The 22,595-nt window shown below is 34.9% G+C and overlaps 1 protein-coding gene across 6 annotated transcripts in view; it reads right to left on the reverse strand.

Annotated features, from left to right (window-relative positions):
• Nucleotides 1–1,490: 1,490 nt before the first annotated feature.
• Nucleotides 1,491–22,595, reverse strand: part of LOC136032806 (uncharacterized) — a 60,524-nt gene continuing 39,419 nt past the window's right edge. For all 6 annotated transcript variants that reach the window (XM_065713202.1, XM_065713201.1, XM_065713197.1 and 3 more), the window contains exons 2-4: nucleotides 16,338–16,476; nucleotides 13,789–13,942; nucleotides 1,491–2,315 (exon numbers count right to left, since the gene is read on the reverse strand). In XM_065713202.1, the coding sequence (XP_065569274.1) occupies nucleotides 2,211–2,315; nucleotides 13,789–13,942; nucleotides 16,338–16,462 (384 nt within the window). In that variant the 5' untranslated portion in view covers nucleotides 16,463–16,476 and the 3' untranslated portion in view covers nucleotides 1,491–2,210. The remainder of the gene's footprint in view (nucleotides 2,316–13,788; nucleotides 13,943–16,337; nucleotides 16,477–22,595) is intronic.

Genomic DNA, 22,595 nt, shown 5'->3' on the forward strand with positions numbered 1-22,595 from the left:
CTCTGATTAATGCTTAATTATTATGCATTGCTTACTTTACAAAACTCACATGAGACCAATTCTAGAATATGCCTGCCCAGTCTGGCCCGCTGGTGTCACATAAGATCAAACTAACAAACTAGAGGGAATAAAAAAGCGTGCATTGCGAGTGATTTTGGGGGACAAACTGTTACTTTATGAAGAATATCTTGTTCTGTTAGGTCTAACAACGCTTGAAACAAGGAGGCACGAAGTTCTAATGGGCTTCGGACACGGCCTTCTCTCATCACAGAACCATCGCGATATCCTACCACCGAATATTACATAAAACAAGCACGACACCCGGCACCGCAACAAGCTACAGCCATACAACTCCGGAGCAACACAGCGATACAGGAAATCAGTCCGAAAATATTTCACCGCTCATTTGAATTTATAGTTTTGTATATTCCGATTATTTATTTTAATATTCCGCAATAGATTATTTGTCAAATTGTCAATTGCTATCCGGTCATTTTGGCTGTCCAATCATAGTTTGCTATCGAAAAAGCTCTACCTCCCAAAAATGGAGCTTAGAGGGTAAGTGATGTCAATTAAGACGAGGCTATACTCAGACTTATCCCCTCACATTCATATTATTCGACAGTTGCGTTGATTTATGTATTTTTTACAACATTTTCTTATTCCTACTCACTGTTATACTCTTGCACGTGGGGCTTTTCTCCTCCTTCAATTTTTTTTTTTTTTTATTTTCGTCGAGGAAAAATGAGGCATGGCCTACTAAACACTTGAATATAATTTGCCTGTAAAAGTAGAATTCTCAATAGTGCTTTGATTTGTTATTATTTTTGAATTTTGACTTCTTATTTTGAATTTAGACCTAATCACCAGCTTCATCTAAGATAAATATAAAAAACGGCTCAAAATCTTTTCAGAAAAGTCAGGATTTTATACGCAAGTGAATGGTTTAGCGCAGACTGGCCTTAAACAAACAATAAAAATTTTAGAGCCTTTCAAGCCAACTTTAATGTACTTTCTAAAAGGAAAGGGCTGAGTCACCACCATTCCATATTTGGGGTGGGTCACCTAAATTTTCTAAGCGAATTTGGCATTTATGCATTTAGTTATATATTTAAAATCATCATTGAACGACCTATGAATATCTTTTTGCCCCTTCTAAGTCCAGAATTTGCTTACAGAGCAAGATTTTCTAATTATTCTCACCTAAACTTGGAACTTATGTATTTAGTTATACGTATAAACTTATCAATGAAGTATCTATGAATATAATTTTGCCCTTTGTAAGTCCAGAGTTTGATGACAGAGCAGAAAAATGTAAACCTTGATAAAATTTGTGTTTTCAACAAAAACAAATATGATAACAAAATCTAATTAAACTTTGCGAAAAAAAGAAAACTGGCGTAATTACTGTGTGAATGTTCAATATGTTGTAAATAAATAAACATAATGACTTAGCTACTACTCAGCTATTTTGGTAAGAACAGAGCCTATTTCGCATAAAATTTTATTTATTATACTTTGAAATGCACAAATAAATACACATAATTTCTACAAAGGAGCTATATATACACCAGCGACTCTTAAATAAGTGAAATGAGATTTCGGGTCATTATATTACTCTATCAAAACTCGTACCAAACAAATACAGAAGACTACTTTTTAACCCCCTCTCTCTAGGTTCTGAAAAATCTATATGTTGCATCTTTATTTTTAGTCCCACCCCCCAATATTTTCGTAAATTGGTGCACATGTTTTTAGATACACCTATACTTGAACGATTATAGTCTGGAACGTCATCTTTTTTTAATAAATAGCTGCCTTATTTTAAGTTTTTTTTTTATATCATTAGCAGAGTTGCCACCCTTTTTTCCAAATAATTTTAAGAAACAACTGTGAAAGTGTCTATTTTTTCTTGATGATACTTAAAACAAATCTTGTTTTCTCCCGAGACTAAAATTGAATTACATGGATAAGTTATTTAATTCGTAATAGTTGGATTATCTTAAAAGCCGGCATTACGCTAAACTCATGCTTTGAATGAATATAAAAATAGAAGTAGAAGCCTATAAAAATGGCACTTGGCAAAAATTCTGACTGGACGGCAACCCTGATCATTACATATTGTTACCCGAGTAAATTAAATCACTGTACACTCAAACACAAGAATTTTTTTGTTTCCTTTTCATCTGGAATGGCTTACAAGCTGCTGCTCAATTTGAGGCTTGAATTCTATTCTTCATTTTCGCATGAAGTCTGACAAACTCTGGATTACAAACTGTAGTCGCTTCACAGTTTCGCTCGTTCGATTTTTCCAACTAAAATAAAAATTTGAAGTAAGGCTTGTGAGAGTATACTGAAGAAAATATAGTACCATTAGAACAGATAAGGAATACACCTAGGCAGGATTGCACGCAAAAAGAAGGTTTTTGAACAACATCCTATCAATATCCCGAGATTATTTTGATTGTCCATTTTGATTACTTCAAATCCATTGTCTATAGGGTCCAGTATTTTTCACATAGTTCACTTGTTTTGAGCTTCTTCTGAACTTTAACCCCTTTACTCCAAAAGAAATCCAGCAGATATGTTTATTGGGTATTACATGTTCCCTGAGGTTTTTTGCAATCTTTATTGCGAGATAGCACGAGAAAATCTTATTTTATGCACGCTCACAAAAGGTATTCTTTATAATCACAAGCTCTAAAGCCTCGTCTTGATTGACATTATTCCTCTTTCCAGGAGCAGGGCCAACTTAGATTGGACAGCCAATCGTAGACATTGAAATTCTATGAGGCTGACCAATCATGGCGGGCTGTCTAAGAATGGTCCAACTCCAAAAAATGCTGCTGACAGGATGAATGATATCAATCAAGACGAGGCTTAAGCAGTGAAAGTTACTTTCCGACATATAGTTGAAGCTTCTCCTTATGTATTTAAGCAGATGCCATTATGCCTGCATTCTACCAATTTTTAAAAACTATCATTAGAATTTTTTTTTCGTACAGTCACCAAGGGCTTATTTAGTTGTAGAGGAATATTGTACGCTGCAGATTTACTTGTAACAAAATTATTGGAGAGAAAAAGCCAACTATAAACTTAGAAGAATAATACTTTTTGTTTTTAATTAAGCTTCATTAAGGTTGAAATGATGTCTATCATTACTGTTCTAAGCGTTAGGCCGCCAGTATTACCGTTCTATGTGTCAGGATGGCGGTACGTAGCCCACACTTCTTACGACAACCAAAAACGACTCTAGGTCTACAATCTCTAGTCTAGCACCTATAATATAGTACCTATAATCTATTAATGTCCGGAATATCTCTGTATGATCAAAACCCAATATTCTGGTGTTCCCTGTGCCTAGGAATATTGCTACCAAGCATTGGAATTACATAGTCTAAACTAACCGACTCGAATATTAGGGTACGAATTATGCTACAAATGTTTTCTTTTATATTTAAAAAATGAAAATAAAAATAAAAAATACAGTTAAATAACATCTTAGATATTTAGTTTATTTTTATAAGTTCTTTTCAACTTCTGTTCAAGACACATAGTTTTCAGTAAACTGCCAATGGAAATTTTATTTCTATTTTTCAATGTTAATATAAAAGAAAATATTCGTCATATAAATCGTTTTCAACAAAACACAAATGGCGCAACAGGCCTTAGGCTTTGAGGGTTAGGGGAGAGGAAAGGGGGAAGTGGCCAAAGTCCTGTTTTGCTTGTTTTAAGTTTGACTAGAATATTCGATTTAGGTTGTACCTGTTTTAAGATTTATTTGTTCATTCAACATCCAAATTTCAAAACATCAATATGAAATATTTTCTGCGATCAACATCCCCCTCACCACTCCCTGAAAGTAGTCACAAGTAGATGTAGTAGCAGTTGTAAGCAGTCGCAGTCACAGTTGCAAGTTGTCGCAGTCAGAAGTAGTCACAGTCACAGTCGCTTTTGCAGCTGCAATAGTAGCAGAAGTAGTGGCAATAGCCTAGAAAGTTCCAAATTAATACCCTTAACCGTTCCTAAGATGCCGCAGAATAGCATTTTTGGTAACTTAGATGCAGATACGATGTCTGTGGGGGCATGACATCCCAAGAGGCATAGCTATTAGACCTTGCGACTATTGAATAAAATATTTTTTCTTATATTTCTATCAGTGTTAAGGGGGGCATCTGAAAGGGCAAGAGAGGGGGGGCTGGTTTCCCTATGTTGCTTTTTAGCATCCCTCGCAACACGCCTTTGAAGTTTCAACTTCCTTAGCCGTTCCTTAGATGCGGCTGCTGTGCTATTTTGACAACCCTCCTGCCTTCACTATGTTTTAATTTTGTTTCACATTCCCCCTCAACATTTAATAAAAGTTTTGCTTTAGTACCCTTAGCCGTCCTCGAGAATCAGGATCAAACATGTCCCCTTTTCCCTATAGCCAACCTTGAATATAAACAATGGGCAAATCAAATAACTTACAAAACTTAGATCCAGGGACTTTTGGTTATATCATCCCCGGAGGCATAGTTATTTGACTTTTTGTCTTTTTTGAACAAGATGGCAGTTCCAAGATTTTAATAAGGTATATTTGGAGGGCAGACAGCTAAATAGGGAATGGGAGGGGTAATGGCTGCCCTCCGACTACTTTTTAACATCCTCCTCAACATGCACTGAAAGTTCAAATTTAATACCCTCAGCCGTTCTTGAGAGATTGCAGATCCACCTTTCTGATAAACTGGACACACTTAGCATCTTTTGATTTACTTTATCATACCCCTCAACGTTCCCAAAAGTTTCACCCTAATACCCTTAGCCATTCCGAAAACGCCCAGAATCAAATATTCCTTCTTTTCCTAATGATAAATCCTGCATAAAAAAGGGCAAATTTCATAATTTACAATCCTTTTTCTGGTGGCTGTGGGGTGCATTGCATCCTCGAAGGCACGGTTACTAGACCTTTTGATTGTCTTCAATCAGTGATGAGGGAAGAGAGCATCTAAAAAGGGAAGAGGAGTGGTTGCCCTCCAATAGCTCTTTAACACCCCCTGAAATTTTCAACTTAATACCCTCAGCTGTTCCTTAGATATTGCTGATGTGCCCCTCAGCACGCACACAGTGCGTTTTATTGTGTTCGATACCCCTCTAAAAAACTGTGGGGGGTATGTCACCCCCTCCGCGTATTTATTTGATCTTTATATTATTTTGAACAAGATGTCTATTTCAAAATTTTGATCGAATGTTTTTGGAGGGCGGGCAACTAAAAAGGGCAAGGGAGGGAATTTGTAGCCCTCTAACCACTTTTTAACATCTTCCTCAGCGTGTCCTGAAAGTTTCGACTTAGTACTCTTGGCTGTTCCTAAGATATTGCAGATTCTCCTTTTTAATAAATTGCATGCACAATGCCTCTTAATTTAGAATAATATACACCCAACATTTTCCAAAGTTTCACCTTAATACCCTTACACTTTTTTGATACATCCTAAGCACTTCCCCTATACTTAATGATAAATCCTGCATGTCAACAATTGGCAAATTGCATGATTTACAATCCCTGCCCCAGGGTCGTGGGATCATGGCATCCGTAGAGGTATAGGTATTAGACGTTTTGAATAGTTCGAACAAAATGACAATTTCAAAAGTTTTGAGCAGATATAGCACTTAACAGGACTAGAAGGGGAGCACTGGTTGCCCTATAGTCTCTCTTCAACACCTCCTTAAAATACCTCAAAAGTTTCAACTTACTGCTCTCCGCCGTTCCTTAGATGTTACTGATATTCGTTTTCACAATCAGCAAACACTTAGTGTGTTTTGATTCTCTTCAACCTTAATTTCCTAAGGCTTTTTAGAGACCCAGGATCAATCATACACTCTTTTCCAATAAATAACCTTATATGTTAACAATGGTCAACTTGCAAAACTTACAGCCCTTCCCGGAGGAGCTTGAGGGGCTGTTGCGGACCACTGAATTATAGTTATTTGTCCTTTAGGCTAATTTGAACAAAATGGCTATCTCAAAATTTTGCTTAGATACATTTAAGGAAAAAAGAGCTGGGGGTAGTCTGTGCCTTCTGATCACTTTTGACTGTTAAAAAGGGTACTAGAGCTTCCGGTTTCCAATCGAATGAGCCATTAAATACCCAAATACCCAAGTTTTTTTTCATACAGTGTACATCGAGATATGCTACGATACCTTTATTGCCATACACTGTATTATGTATCTTCTTAGCAATTATCAAAACATTAAATTTACTTTTTGTTTTATTGATTAATATTTTTAGTGACCTTAGAAAACAAGAAAAAGAGTTACAGAGCAGATACTTTCAAATATTATGAAGGAATCAGAACAAACATGAAATATTTCATACGGTAGCTGTGTTTCTTATAAAATAAACAGAAACAATGAAAAGTAATTCTGACAATTTTAGCTTTATTTGAAAGATCAACAACAATTCGAAAGAAGATATATTGCTGTTTCAGTTTTTTATCTACAAGTGACTACAGTTCTGTTCAAAGGACAAGCTGATCAACTTCATGAATTAAACATCGAATGTTTTTTTTTTAAATGGATGATTAGATGGTAAAAAATTTGAAATGTTATTTAATCCTGCAGACATAATTAATTCATTTCGATTTATCTACTTTATACAAACAAAAGGCCATTCTCTAGAAATAAGTATACAAACAAAACAATTCGAGAGAATTTTTATCCATCGAGCATTGATTAATTTTTTTAAGTTAATTAAATAATTGAGTATTTAAATCCTGCCAATTTGAGTAGGTTAATTCTAATGTAGACTAAGGCTAATGATAGTGATTTTTTTCCTTTTAAGAAAATGTAAAAAAATGACGTAAAAATGCAAGGAAATAGATAGAATATATAAGGATGCTAGAAACTCATTTTACTTGAGAAATAGTTTCCAAAAACCTCTAAATTTAAAAAAAAAATCTCGAAGTTTCTATAAATTGTAATTTTCTGCCATCTTGGAAAGATAATTTTGGAATTTTGGGAGGGATATTTTGTCCATTTTTTCTACTTTTCTGATGAAAAAACTAAAAAAGGTATTTATCAAGGAAAATACCAAAAAAGTTGTTTTTGAAAGTCTAGGACGTGCAAAAATAAATTGTTATTTATCCATCTACTATGTCACTATTCATCTTTGTCAAAAACGTGACAAACGTTCGCAATACAACGGATGTTAAACTTAATCTTTTTTCTGATAATATCTGAATGAAACAAAAAAAAATGTTAGTAATACATTTTTTGAAGATTTTCTTTAGTCCTGCTGGAATATAAAGCCATCTGAATTTCCAGAATATAAAAAGATTTTTTTTTTGTTTTTGTCGGTATATAGTGCTATAAGGACAATTATTGACGCAAATATTTTTGTACTTATGTTTCTTGTAAGGAAAAAAAATTGCATAAGTTTTAATAAAAGTCCAGTTATTCAGGACTTAACTTCTGGAAGCCTTTATCAACTGGGGAAAAGAGAGAGAGAAAAAAAAAATGCCTTTACACAAACATATTTTTTCTCTTTTTTCCGTAAATTAAGAATTTCATATTCAAAGCGATAACATTCGGACTTATTGGTACAAAAGAGTTTTTTTTTTTTGGTCTAATCATTATAAGTTCACATTCTTATTAGAAGTTTTACCTGTTTTAAATATTTTCATTTCATTTTACCATGTTCAGATGACTCTTGCTTCGTGTTTTTCCCTTTAAATGTGTGTGCCATTGCATTTATAATCCAAGCAAAGATTGGACTCCTGACTAATAGTTTGAAACCTAGCGTAAAAAAAACATCTTTTTTTTAAACCATTTGATTAGTTGGAGTGATGGAGGAAAGCCAGGCGGGTTTTTCTGGCTAATTACAACCTGATAAACATATAAAGTCTTCAGGAATGAGTTTCTAGAGGTAGTCCAAATGTATTAGAGCCAGTTATTATCAAAGACAAATTTCTAACAGCAGACATAGGAGCAAACCAATCTATTGCTAATTTATCAGTGGCTATTGTAAGCTAGTACTATATACAGGAGGGCCAATTTTTTTGGGAGGGGACTCACCGTAGATTTTAAAAATTACGACTTTTTTGGTATTTTCACTACAAAAATCGAAAAAACCATAGAATTGCAATCTCCCACCCTCGACTTTGAAAAACAAGTTGTTTTTTTTTAGTGAAAAAATCCTTGATCCCCTTCTAAATTTTTGGGAATTATAGTCTCTGACCAAATATCCCTTGATATCTCACTTAAATTAAATAGTCGTAATAAAAATACTGGAAAAACTAATGTGGGATAAAATATTTGTGTTTATTTTAGATCGCTTGAATATATCTCAGTTAATTAGCACATGAAAACTAAGAACGAAACAATTAGAGCATCAATGTAGCAATTAGCATGACTATTGAGGTACCACATACACCATATGCCTACTTTTAAGAGAAAGCTTTTAGTTCTTTAAGAAAAATAACCTTTGAGATATTCAAACCGTGCATTATGCGTGGATTAAAATAACTTGTCGTAAATTCAGGTTTATGTAAAATATGCTGATTTTGTGACAAGCTTACGCTTATAATTTGCCTCAAAAGGACAATAACTCACATTATTAGATTAATTAATTTCAGATGCACCCATCAACCAATTATGATATTACTTATACCTTTTCTTAAATACTGGTCTAAGCTTGCTTAGAAATAAGAAAAATCTTAAATTTTCGCATGTTTCTCATGCATTTTCCGAAGACTCAACCTGTCCCAGTCTGTAATTCTTCTTTGAGTGTCGCGGTCGTCATTTATATTCCCTGTGTCCCGGTATCCCGGTCGTCATTTTTATCCCGGTCGTCATTTGTGTTCCGGTGTCCCGGTCTGTAATTTCTCTTTGAGTGTCCCGGTCGTCATTTATATTCCCTTTGTCCCGGTCGTCATTTGTGTCCCGGTGCTTTGTTGATGGTGATTGCTAATCGAACATTCCTTGTGTCCCGGTAGCTTTCTCTTTGAGTGTCCCGGTCGTCATTTATATTCCCTATGTCCCGGTGTCCCGGTCGTCATATGTGTCCCGATATCCCGGTCTGTAATTTCGTCAGTCGACAAACATGACGTCAGTCGACAGAAAAACATGAAGTCACTCTACAGACATAACACACAGACAACTTATTTTTATATATATAGATGTCCCGGTCGTCATTTGTGTCCCGATGTCCCGGTCTGTAATTTCGTCAGTCGACAAACATGACGTCAGTCGACACCAAAACATGACTTCACTCGACACACAGACACAAAGACAACTTATTTTTATATATATATAGATATATTAACCGGTAGTTTGGTGTCTGCACGCTACTTATTCTCCAGACTCTGTTTAAACCGGTTGCAACTAACTAATACTTCACTGAATCGCTCAAGAACAATCCGAGTGATTAGTCCCTTGGTCTAATTTATGCATTCTCACGCGTTCCGATTACAGCTGCATCTAGTCTTTTGAGGGAATTTTTGACTTCGGAACACAAATATGTAAAGTATTTGAAGGGACATCAGCCAGCAGGTATATATTACAGAAATAAGTTTCTGATTGTTGAATAGAATATTTTTTGCTCTATTTTTTTATACCCCACAACAACAGTGTCAAGTATAGCAATCTAGAATGCAAACCCGAATCTTAAAGCTGAAACCCTTGTAAGGTTTAAGATTTGATTAGATCAAAATATTCACCAGATTTTTTTTTTATATCTGTTAAAATAAAAACCACCGAAATCACTAATTCAGGAATATCAGGCAAACTCCGAATGTTTAACATGGGAGGTATAGTAAGATTCCTTGAGAGCCCGTCGTGCCTTAAGGCCGAGCGGAAGTCCAAGGTTTTTACTCCATAGTCAATTCTATTTCAGAGGCGGCAACTTGGTCAAAGACAAATTTATCAGTGTTCTTCATCGCTTCAACTAACACAAACATGAGAAGGTTGAACTTAAGGGGTATCTCACTCAAAATTACGATTAGACGCAGGTTATCCTTAGCAATTCTTCTTGTAATTATTGATACAATATAATTTTTTTATATATATATTTATTAGCCGGCAGTTTGGTGTCTGCACGCTACTTATTCTTTAGACTCTATTTAAACCGGTTACAACTAACTAATACTTCACTGAATCGCTCGAGAACAATCCGAGTGGTTAATCCCTTGGTCTAATTTATGCATTGTCACGCGCTCCGATTACAGCTGCATTTAGTCTTTTGAGGGGAATGTTTGACTTCGGGACACAAATATGTAAAGTATTTGAAGGGACTGCAGCCAGCAAGCATAAATAATACAAATAAGTTTCTGATTGTTGAATAGAATATTTTTTTTCTCTATTTTTTTATACCCTGCAACAACAGTGTCAAGTGTAGCAATTCCAAATTCAGGCAAACTCCAGTAGAAAATCAAGTGTAGCAAATCAAGTGTCAGGCAAACTCCAAATGTTTAACATGGGAGGTATAGGGAGATTCCTTGAGAGCCCGTCCTGCCTTAAAATCGGATTATCTAATGCTGAGAAACAAATCCCGATAGACAAGGAATTGTAATTTTAGAAGAGACAAAAAACTCCGCCTTTCTTTTATGAGACAAACAAAACAGTAAAGAGAATGAAAATTTTCAAATTCTTCCACTTTTTACTAGTAAAATTCGTTTCTTTGTGGTATGATAACAATATCTGTTGTGAAGTTACAGTTGCATTATGTTGTAAGCCCCATAATCCCCCCCATCGGATACGTCATTAACGCTAAAAATGATTTCTTAACACTTTTTTCTTCAAAAGCTCGCCATCTATAAATGGTTTTCCGTTCGTACCAATGCCAGGAGCTACAGCTAAGCTGGCAGATGTAGCATGATCCTAGCTGGTAACAAAGTTCTAGAAGAATTTATTTCTGTTCCAAATTGAATAAATGCTCAGCAACCTATTTGGGCCCAACATCATTCGTCATTTCACTCACATCCGTACGTTTTAAAGAAAAGTATCAGTAAATATTGCAAATCCTGGCAGTAATTAAAAATGTACATAAACTACCTATCCATTAGTCACCGTTTTCGAAACATCCGAAATTTTTCTGTTTGTACATCTCGAAAAAAAAAGGCTTTTTTTGCTTATGTGGCTTTGATAACAGCCACATTGTGTGGACAACCACTTTAAGGACAAATTTCCGTTAATATTTAAGTGGAAAGTACTTGATTTAGGAGAACAAGGCTTTAAGTTAATTTCAAGATTAATATTTGAGCTGATTCTTAAAAGTTTCATTCAAAAAGGTTAGTTATTTTCTTGGAAATAATACTGAAAGTAGCCCAGAGAGCAATCATTCACCTAAGGGTGATATGTAACTATATAAAAAACAAAAATTTAAACAGCTTTCTATAGTCATTATAAGTATATTATTCCAGGTTCCAAAAATATTCTTAAACTGAAACCATCTAATTGGGAGGTATGATGGTTTGGACAGCCCTGGTTTTTCTATGAATGGTAAACTTGTTTCACTTGCAACAGATCTTAGTGCCAGGGGTCTTTTTGCTTGTCTTCATTACTCTTGGTTTAACGACAAGACTTTGAGAGCAGGCTAGAGGTATGAGGGAAAAGAGGGTTTATTTGGTACATTCAGTTCGAGTGCGAGAATAGACCTTAGGATGGAGATTTGTGCCTGGAATCTCTCTGCCAACTTTTTATTTTTGGTGTAATGAGGAGGGTTTGAGAGGAGGTCGAAGATATGAGGAAAATGAGAAAATATTCAGTTATTTCTGTCCGGAACTTTATGTTAGAAATATTTTTAGGGGGCAGGGCTTTCCAGCAATGTGCGGTAAGGTTAAATTCGAAGAAATGAGTCCCTTTTGGTCCCACCTCCCCCCTGCTTAAAAGGACTTTGAGAGGAGGCTGGAGGTATGAGGGAAAATAGGGTTTATTTGGTTCATTCAGTCCGAGGATAGAGCTTAGGATGGAGATTTGTACCTGAAACCTCTCTGCCTCCTTTTTTTAATATTTGGTGTAATGAGGAAGGTTTGAGAGGAGGTTGAAGATGTGAGTAAGATGAGAGAATATTCAGCTATTTCAGTCCGGAACTTTATGCTAGAATTATTTTTTGTGGGCAGAGGGCTTTCAAGCAATGTGCAGTTTGTTAAATTTAAAGAAATGAGACCCTCTTGAGCCTACCCTCTTTAATATTGGACTACCAACTTTGTGGTAAAATCTGGTTATGCAACCGCTCATCTAAAACTTCTTGTTAAATAGAGGTCAAATAACCATATTAGACTGTGGAAATTGTTAAATTTCTGGGATTTTTGTTAATTTTACATTAAACTTTTGCTTTTAAGTAAAAATCTCAAAATGATAGCCGAATTCAATAGCTTTACGCTGTATGAAATCTGTATAGTTTTATAATTATATTTTTATTTTAAAAATCATTATGTATCAAAAATAATGGCTTATGGATTATAAGATTGGTGAAATGAACACGTAAGTCAGAGATAACTTTATCCTGGTACAATTCCTTGTAGGGCAAGTACATATACTGTTTTCAAACTTCAGTTTTTCATGACCTTACTGAGTTTGAACAATTTTCAGTTTCAGAACGTTATCAGGTTAAACACTCCATTGGTTGTCAACCCAAGGGTACAAGAGTCTCTTTTGGAAGAATATATTGTTTCCCTTTAATTGCGTTTTTGTTTTCTAAATTTGATTTCATTGCTAATATCAAGAGCTTATCTCTTATAAATTTTAGGACAATTATATTGCTGAAATCTTTGGAATTAAACTCGATACAGTTTTTGGCATAGCAACTGCTATATCAACTGTCATGACAAACTGTCATTAACCGTGAAAAGTACTTGAACTATTTATATGCACTTGACCTAATTTATGTTTTCATGTCAGCAACTGTCATGACAAAGCTGAATTTAGATAAAACATAAAATTAATATAAAATCGTCTCAAACGAATACTTTTTTAACATAATGTGCGCGTACTCTATGCAAAAGAATAAGAAGAGAGTTGTCATGCGAAGCTCCTGCTAAAACATAACGATAAATTTCACAACGATGATTATATGTTGAACTATTTTTATAGTTTAATAGGAAACTAAGATCACTTTTTAACAGTAGCCCCTCTCCACTCTCCAGAAAAAAAGTCATCCGTATGTGTCCAATGCACCTATTCGCGATATATATGTTAGTTTCACTATGGTACTTGGACCAGTGCATATAGTTTTGAGGGGTAGCCTTCAACCTTGAGGCACCAAAACATTTCTTTGCCATTTAGAGCCGTTCTTTTCTAACTTCCAAGAATTAACTTAGCATTTGTACGTATGTCCAATCTATAGTCAGCGACTGGGAACCTTCTTGGAGCAGTTTTCAAAATAGCGCATGCTCCTAGTAAAAGTTATTGAGGTAATTTTAAAAAAGGCTTATTGAAAGCAAGATTTCTGAAATCATCTGAATTCTAGCTCGGTCTTTAAACTGAATGAATTAAGAACAAGAAAAAAACTTTAACACCTATATATTATTTTTTAAATGACTTGCAATTTCGTTCAAAGAATTGAATACGTTCTGAATACGCTAAGATATATAAAAATAATTTAACTGATTATTTTTTTAAATTAAATATAATTAAAAAAAAACAGATAGAAATGCACTTTTTCCTATTTTGACCCCATCGCACCCCTTCGAAGAAAAATTGGATAATTCAGAACACAGCAATACCCACTTTTAGATCTACATTTTCCAGAAGATGGGGGGAGGGTCCTTTGGGCTGGCACTGGGTGAAAGAATGGTGAATCCCCTTGAACTTACCTCTTCCAATTTCTTTGCTCTTTCCTCCAATGCCCTTTCAATTTCAGATCTAGACGAGATTTTTTCTTCTTCAACCATTTTTCTTGTTTGATTTACTTTATGCTTTTCCAAGGCCCTGGAAAGTTCTGACTTTTCTGAGAGAAGGCTTTTTCCTCTATAAAAAAAAGCAAACCAATCAACGAGCTTGGTGATAATTCCGTCCAAGATTGACAAAGGGACACTTATAGTGTTTTCACCTTTGCTGACATCAGAACACTCTAGGATCTAAAAAGGCTATTTTTCGAAAATTTGGGAACTTTGTATTTTTTTATTTCAAATCAAAACCTTGCTCGTCTCGATTTTATGCTCTTTTCTTGCACAAAACTGTTCTTACACATTTCTGGTTCGCCTTTTTCCTATTGCTTTCTGCTTTCCGTAAAATGGCAATCTTCTTTTTGCCTTCTTTCCTTTGCTTTCTGTAAAATGGCAACCTTGCCCAAAATTTTAAATTTGAAGAAGCACGTGACTAGGTTGCTATAAAACGAAATTAAACAGCTAGCACCAGAGCTGGAAAACTTGATTTTGAGTCAAGAAAATCCGCTGGTTTTCAGAAAGGACACTAAAGTGTCCTTTTCTGCTCATTTTGAAACTCTGGCAACACTTATCCTTTTGAAAGAGCTATGAGTAAATTGCAATGACAGTACGTTAAACGCAAATGTCATATAGTCATACTTTTTTTTTATTTACGTGTAGGCTATATGGTGGATTCAGGGATAAAGAGTACCAAATAGGGACAGCAGTAAAACCTTTCCCTTCTCCAAAAGACCGATTTCTCATGGATATTGAAATTTTAATAGGATCCCAGGGAAGTTTTTTCAAGGCCTACATCAATCTTTCCCTTACATTTATGGCTATATTTTTTTTTTACAAAATGCAGAAGATTTTCGGAAACTGGAGCGTTATAACATTGTGTCTGTACTTGGGGGGTGGAGGGTAGGTTTAAAAGACACAAAGGCACTTCCAAGAAAAGTTTGACAAATATTGCGAAAGTCGTGCCAATATCAATACACTTGCTTATTCTGGTCTACTCAACAACTTCAGATTCTACCCTATTTTTTAAGATGACAGGCAAAAAACGAGAAATTATTTTGGAAGACTGCACTTCGTAGTTGAGACAGGCTGGTCAACACCGAACTAACAACATTATAGGACAGTATTTAGCACAGGACACAAACCTTTGAATTCTTCTTATGAGACGAAAAAGTAGGACTTAGGGGGAAAGGAGCCCATTTTCCTGTACTCTTATGCACATGGCTGTCCAAACACTGATTTGGTTTTGCTACTCTTGGAATGTGGACCTGAGATTTCAAATGACAACAGTCAACTTCAAGCGTTTTATCATCTATAGTCATAGTTACTAAATCGTTTAACCCTTGAATTCTAGTTGACATTTCGTGTCTCCTGTCACTGAGTAGAATCTATTTAAGTTTCGTTTAAGGATTTTAGAATTTTTGGCAGAGGTGGTCTTAAGATATTTAAAAAATAGCCCATTTAAATTTCTCTAAAACTTTTGCTTGACCACCTGACGATTGCTTTACTGAAGAAGAAGCAAAATTGTGATGACTGTGCTCCAGTCAACCATTGTCATCTACAGCAAGGGTCCAAGCACACTCTTTGTCAAGTAACCAGTTCGTTCTTCGAATCACCTACATGCTCAAACTTTTAACCGTGAAAGGTACTTGAACTATATATGTGTACTTGACCTAATTTATGTTTTTCAATGAATGTTCCTTTGCGATGAATTTCTATTACTTCCAAGCAAAAACCGCAGGAAAATTTTAAAGATTATTCGTTTTTTTTAATATAAAGTAAAGTAAATATAAAGTCGTTTTTTTTTTAATGTAAAGTAATATAATATAAAGTTAGCTTACATTTTTTGCTTCAGATCGATGTAAATCACAATGAAATGGAACATAGATACTGTACAATCAAGTTTTAGTAAGGTATTTTTCAATGTCTTTAATTTTTAGAAAAGCGAGCATGGGCTTCAAGACTTGCTTTTTATCTATTTTTTCATTTAACATGATTCACATCGAATTCAAACTACCAATCATATCTGTCTACCTAGTCAATGAAACTATTAGAGAACGGTAGACGAATTGAGCCTCCGAACGGCCTGATGACCTATTTTGTCTCATAGCGCTGCTAATTTCAAACATAAAAAAAAACAAATTCTGAGACCACACTGGCTAATCATGACAAAACACAAAATTGAAAAGAAAAGAGTTACCCTTTCACCGTTACTGAGAAAGGGTCATCATATTTTAGTTTTGTGTTTTGTTTTAAGGTTTTTTTTTGTTTTGTTTTTTTATCAGTTTATTCTGCACCGAGGACGGTTAAGCGGAGGTGTTGACCGAAATATTTGCATAATTTTCAATTTTTTCAATGGCTGTTAATTGTCCTCGTTCTTCTTTTCTTTTCGATTTTGTGTTTTGTCATTTAAAAAAATGCCAAAATTTGTTACTTCCGTATTTCTAAAAATAGAAAAAATGAAAATAACAAAAGCTCACGTTTTGCAATTGAACATAAGTTCTCTGTGTAGATCCCGTCGAGTATCAAAATTTGGAAGCATCGCCCGTCTTGGCAAAATTAAACCATTCTCATCGAACTGGGGACGTTTGGTATTCTCTTCCATATTAATTTGAAAATCTAAATAAAATGTATTCATAAGTCTGATACTACTAGCAATCTGTCACTAAACAATGCAAAATGAGATTAACACAACTACGTATGCTCTTCCTCCAACCCACTGCATTCTAAGCTTTTCTCTTTGCCCATTCCGATAAAGTTATAACTTTCTTTGAATCGTGTTGGATTACCAGTGTCGAGGATTCACCCACTTAAAATCATGAACAACTTTCGGCACACCCCGCGAGTGACAAACGCATATCATACATGACACAAAGTTTTCTATGCGTGGTCCGAAGAGGTCCAGCGTGGTGGAAATATACCACGCATGGCCGCCCAATTGTCAATTCCAGATGTTCTCCAGATGGCAGAAATTGAGGGACCCTTCGACTTTTTTATATACCTGTATCCAAAGTTTGGCTATATAATTCAGAAAACATTATGTGACAGTTTTGTAATGATTAGTTCTATACCCGAGCCTCTTAGTAATTTCTTTCAGAAATAAAGCAGTTTCTATTGATTGGCCAAATTTCTTATCCCCAATCTTATTTGATTCTCCAGATATTCACAATGCTTTATATCCCGTTTTTTGCAAGGCAAGGGGACTTCTTCTTTGATCAAAGAAATAGTTGAAGATGGAACTTTTGATATCAAAATATGTTTTCTGTTTGCCGGAAGCCTAAAAAGCATTTGGTTTTCAAATAAACAATGGGACCATCAAATAAATCATTCGTTTTTTTAAATAAATAATGAGTCTATCAAATAAAGCATTTGTTTTTTCAAATAAATAATGGGTCCATCAAATAAAGCATTTGTTTTTTCAAATAAATAATGGGTCCATCAAATAAAGCGCTTGTTTTTCAAACAAATAATAGCATTAAAAAACATTTTCATCACCCACCTTCTCCTCTAAAATTTAGATTATACAACATAAAATATTTTCGGCTTCACAGTCCGATTGCTTTCTAAGGACTGTTGGATAGGAGAAAGAAAGTTAAATGAATTTTACGTAGCCCTCTTAATATGATAGGAAAAACGATACTATGCATAGTTTTGACAACTTATTTCTTTATGGGGGGGGGCAGTGGCATGATTTCGTCAAAATCCTGGGGGGGGCAAAGCTTGAGCCAATTTTACCGAATCGAGTGAAAATGACAGTAAAAAACTGAAATCTGAGTCATTTGGTACCATGAAAGTGCTATATAGTACTATAAAGATATTTTATAGGATCATAAAGGTAAATATATACTAAAGAGAACTGATCCGTTTCTGTTGATGCTTAAATTATGCAGACTTATGTTAGTTTTGACAATATTTTTGATGACACTAAATTTCATACGGGGGAGGCGGTTAAACTCGCTTCTGGGGGGGGGGCAAACCGAAATCTGGGAGCAGCAGTTGCACCCCTGTTCCATAGCAAATTATGCCCCTGGGGGCGTTTTATTTTCCAGGGGTATAATCTTTATATCTAGGTTTCTAATCAGATAGTTAAAAAAAAAGAAAGACAAGAAATAGAGAACATATGGAAAGCCTCTTAGAACAGCAGCAATAATTTATATGAGAAACTACGTCGAATCCTATAAAATTGAAGAATATCTATGGTGTCTAAGAATTGATGATTCTCTTATCACTAGGACAGGGATAAACTCGCATTTTCAAGATAAACATAACTGTCATCTTTCAAATAACAAGAAAAGTCATGTCATACAAAATAAAAGCCAAAGTACAAAAGTAATGAAAAAAAGCTAATTCTGGATTCATAGGCTTATAACAAAGACTATATTTAATTGCCAGTGAGAAAAAGCCGATGACACTTTCTCAAAATATAAGTTTTCCGTCGCTTCAGACGGAATAAAAATGAACCAATAAACATTGCAATACCTCAGTGTGAAATACATGGACGGGTGAAGCATCTGGTTAAGAGCCTCCGATATTAATAACATTAAATGCAGATGGGAAGTTGAGCATTTATTGAATCTTTTAGGGTTAAATCTCTAAAATCACTTTATTAGACTGCATTCGAGCAGCCCTTATCCAGCTTACCCGTCTAAGCGTATGTTCCATTTGGCGCATGCCAGGCTTGACAAAAGTGTGCCAAATATGGTAGAAATACGGTAAGCAGTGTGGGAACTGTGACATGTGTGGTGGAGCTGTATCGCGCGTGGTGAAACTTTGTGGCATTTGTAGCACATGCGCGATGTACACCAAATGGTTGAAATTCAAGGAATTCTTGGAATAGGTAATCTTGGTTTGCGTGGACACAAAATCACTTGCTTTATTTTAAAATGGCGACTATACAGGCAAAACTCCTAAATTTTTTAAAATTCTAAGCAAAATTAGCTCCTACTGACAGCCAAGGCCGTATTCACGAGGGGGGGTTACCTCCCCCCTCAGAAATGATTGTCCAAGTTGTAAAAATGTAATAAAAATTCATTAAAACACATTTTGACTAGTTTTTAAAGTTTTTTTTAGCCCCACCCCGTAACAAAATCCGGGATACGGCTGTTCTGACATCGAAAATAGATGACAATTCAACGAGAAAGCAAATCAAAAACAATGATTTGATGAACAATTTTTAAGGGGAATTATTAAGAGAATGTATTGTAGAAATCCATCAGGGGAGTGTAGTTGAATCAATATGTTCGGGAAAGGATGATGTCGTGAATATGCGATACGAAAACGACAGTAATACTACCTCCCCCCTTCCCCGATGGAATTAAGTAGGAAAAGAAGTTTTTCATACAAAACTATTAATTGTTACGAAAACTATCTAAATTGTTGTTGAGCTATCCCCCCATATCAACCCCTCAATTTCACATAAAGTTAAACTTCTTTGCAAATAGCAGGAAACTGATGCGTTCAGCATCTACCCTCGTAATTAGGATAACTCCACTTCGTTTTAACTCTTTAGACGGATGGTTCTATCCAGCAAGATTCATATTTATTTATTTATTGTATTTAATCAACCGTTCACGTTATTGAGTGACCAATGCTCCCCAAGGGGAGCTAAGAAGCTAATTATAAACCCAAATTTTACAAGATACTTATTTAACAATTTAATATCGGTTTGGTAGAATCAAAGTTCACACCCTCTTTATCAATTCACCCCTATGTGAGTAACGTTGGTGTAGTTCATAATTACGACTAAGGTAGGAGATCTTTTAGTCTTGTTTCTATATGAACACGAAGAGGGGATCTATTTAGATATCCATTTGTTCTTTATTTTTCTGTGTTTGTGTATTCTTTTGCAGTGTGTTCTTTGCTTTTTTATCTTATAGGCTACTCCATCTGTCTCTTTTGATGGGAAATAAATATATACATACATATGAAAACGTGAGTAGTCTAAAGAGTCTCATGACATGTGTTTCTTCGCCACAGACTGAATCGCTGGCTTTCTGCACTATTTCAAAATCCTGCGCCCCCTTCATTGAATTTCTCTTCCCCCATGACATATTACTCCTAGGAAAGATTCTCCCACATAGCCCCCTCCCCCCAAACCAAAAAATTCCCCGAAAACGTATGTACACTTCCCAATAACCATTACTGTATGTAAACACTGGTCAAAATTTGTAACTTGCAGTCCCTCCCCCGGGGACTGTGGGGGAGTAAATCATCCCCACAGACTTAGTTATTATGTTTTCAGATTATGCTGAACAAAATGGCTATCTAAAAATTCTGATCTCGTTGACTTTGGGGTAAAATGAGCGTGGGAGGGGGCCTAGGTGCCCTCCAATTTTTTGGTCACTTTAAAAGGGCACTAGAACTTTCATTTCCGTTATTATGAGCCCTCTTGTGACATCCTAGCCACTTGGTCGATACAATGACCCTTGGAAAAAAAACAAAAATAAATACACACGCACCCGTGATCGCTCTTCTGGTGTAAGGTTTTCTACTTTTCACTATAAAGGGTGCCTTTCTCTGTGGTCTCTTCTTTAGAGTCTTATGGCAGCGTTGGCCTACAATTTGGGGTTCGACCGGTAGAGGATGTCAAGCGTCTCTAACCTTCATAAGGTTTATGTGTCGAGTATAAAAATGTTTATTTATACATATAATACCGTATAACAGAGGACAGAAACAGAATAAGAAATGACTCGAGTAATCTAAAACGGTGGCTTATATTCACTAAAACAAGGACATAAAACATCGAAACATTTGACAGGAACTGACCTTTTTTAATCTGTCAACTTAGAGGAATTACTACAAATATTCAGAATTTATAATATAATCATTTAGGAAATGGGTATTTGACAGAACTTGAGAATTTAATTATGTATCTAACCTACTTTTAAAGTTTACACTGCCAAAAAATACGAAGTTCCACATTTTTGTAGGTAGGAATTTTAAACTTATACAATAGGGTTCTCTGATACGCTAAATGCGATGGCGTGATTTTCGTTATGATTCTATGACTTTCAGGGGGTGTTCCCCCTACTTTCCAAATTTTCTGAGACTCGTAACTTTTGATGGGTAAGACTAAATTTGATGAAACTTATATATTTAAAATCAGTATAAAATTATGATTCTCTTAACGTTCTTTTAGTATCAAAATTCCGTTTTTAGTTTCGTTTACTATTGAGCCGGGTTGCTCCTTACTACAGTTCATTACCACGAACTGTTTGATGAAATAGAAATGTGATGTTGTAGTAACCTCGTTTTTAAATTTTGGTTAGTACGTCCCATATAAGAGCTATAGCCACATACGTCCCACAAGTACATGGGATTTTATAAGCCCCACTTTGTTGCTCTACGGAAGTTCGATCCTTTACAGAATTAAAAAAAAAAAAAAAAAAAACTAGTCAAAGTATTACGACCTCTTAAAGCTACCTTTAAAGCAATATTTTGTAAATTGTTTTTAAGTTTTTCACTCAGTCCTGGAACATATGGTAAAGAACAAAAAACATCTTTCTTTTTTCTTTGCCATAATCCGGTCATAATCGCTACGTAAAAATTGGTTTAATCATATCCTTAACTGGTCGCATTTTTAGAACTTGTTCTCCCAATACGTTGAGTAGGAATTATTATAGTTAAAAGAAATTTTAATAAGTAACCATTATCCAGGTTGGTTAATTGACCAGACTTTTTCGAAAAAAGGAATTTTTTTTTAGATTTTTCTAACGACATTCTGGAAACAACAGACAAGAAAGATGTTTTTTTATCTTTACCATATGTTCCAGGGCTGAGTGAAAAACTTTGGGTATTTTAAAATTTATACTAGGTATAAATTTTGTTGATGTCTTTTAGTTCTACTGCTGATGATGAACACTGTATATGTGTTCGAAATATCCAGTTAAAAATTTTGTATCTGTTCACTGTCGATTAAAAGGTTTCATCCCTATTTTGCTGTTATACTTTCGTCAAGGAAAGGCAGTGTGGTCTTCATAGTAATATATATATATATATATATATATATATATATATATATATATATATATATATATATATATTACATTTTTATATCTCCTCTATTTTTTCCAACCGACTCGCACACGAATTTTAAAATGATTGTATAATTTGGGGCAAGTCTTTTTTAGGTTAACTCTCTTTGTGCTTGATAAGGATTCTCAGAGGTAAGCTGCACTATTAAAGATTCTTGAGTACTTTCTACTTCTGAGGCTTTTCCTAGTAATGCATCCGGTTTGATTTTATATTGATCGACTTTTCGACTAAAAAAAGACAAAAAATTCACTAAAAGTCATCAGAAGATTGTTGGCCTTTTCAAGAGCCCGAATTGTTAGTTTTCTTAAAAATTGATGGTAATTATCAATAAATTACTGATGGTAATAATAACAAAGAACCCAATAGGGTGAATAGAAAAATAAAGTCGCAGGCAGGAGGTCTAAAGAACTTGCTTTCCTTTATCTTTTAAGGGCAAAATAGTTTTTATCTGAACAGTATTTTACTCTGCTTGCAATACTATCGTTGGTACTTGTTAATTAAACGGAACACACTCAAGAGTTCCGCTTTGTAAGATCTGAGAAAATTAGTATCATAGCCACAAAGACAAGTGACGGGTGACAAAATGCACTGGACTTACATAATTTGGGCTGTATATTTGCACATAAGGGAGGTGGGGGTAAAGTATAGCGGGCCTGCATGCAAGATGTGTTAGCTACAACTATTCTTTATATTATGAAGTAAGA

Source organism: Artemia franciscana, chromosome 11, assembly GCF_032884065.1.
Source record: "Artemia franciscana chromosome 11, ASM3288406v1, whole genome shotgun sequence".
In the NCBI taxonomy this organism is placed as follows: Eukaryota; Metazoa; Arthropoda; class Branchiopoda; order Anostraca; family Artemiidae; genus Artemia; species Artemia franciscana.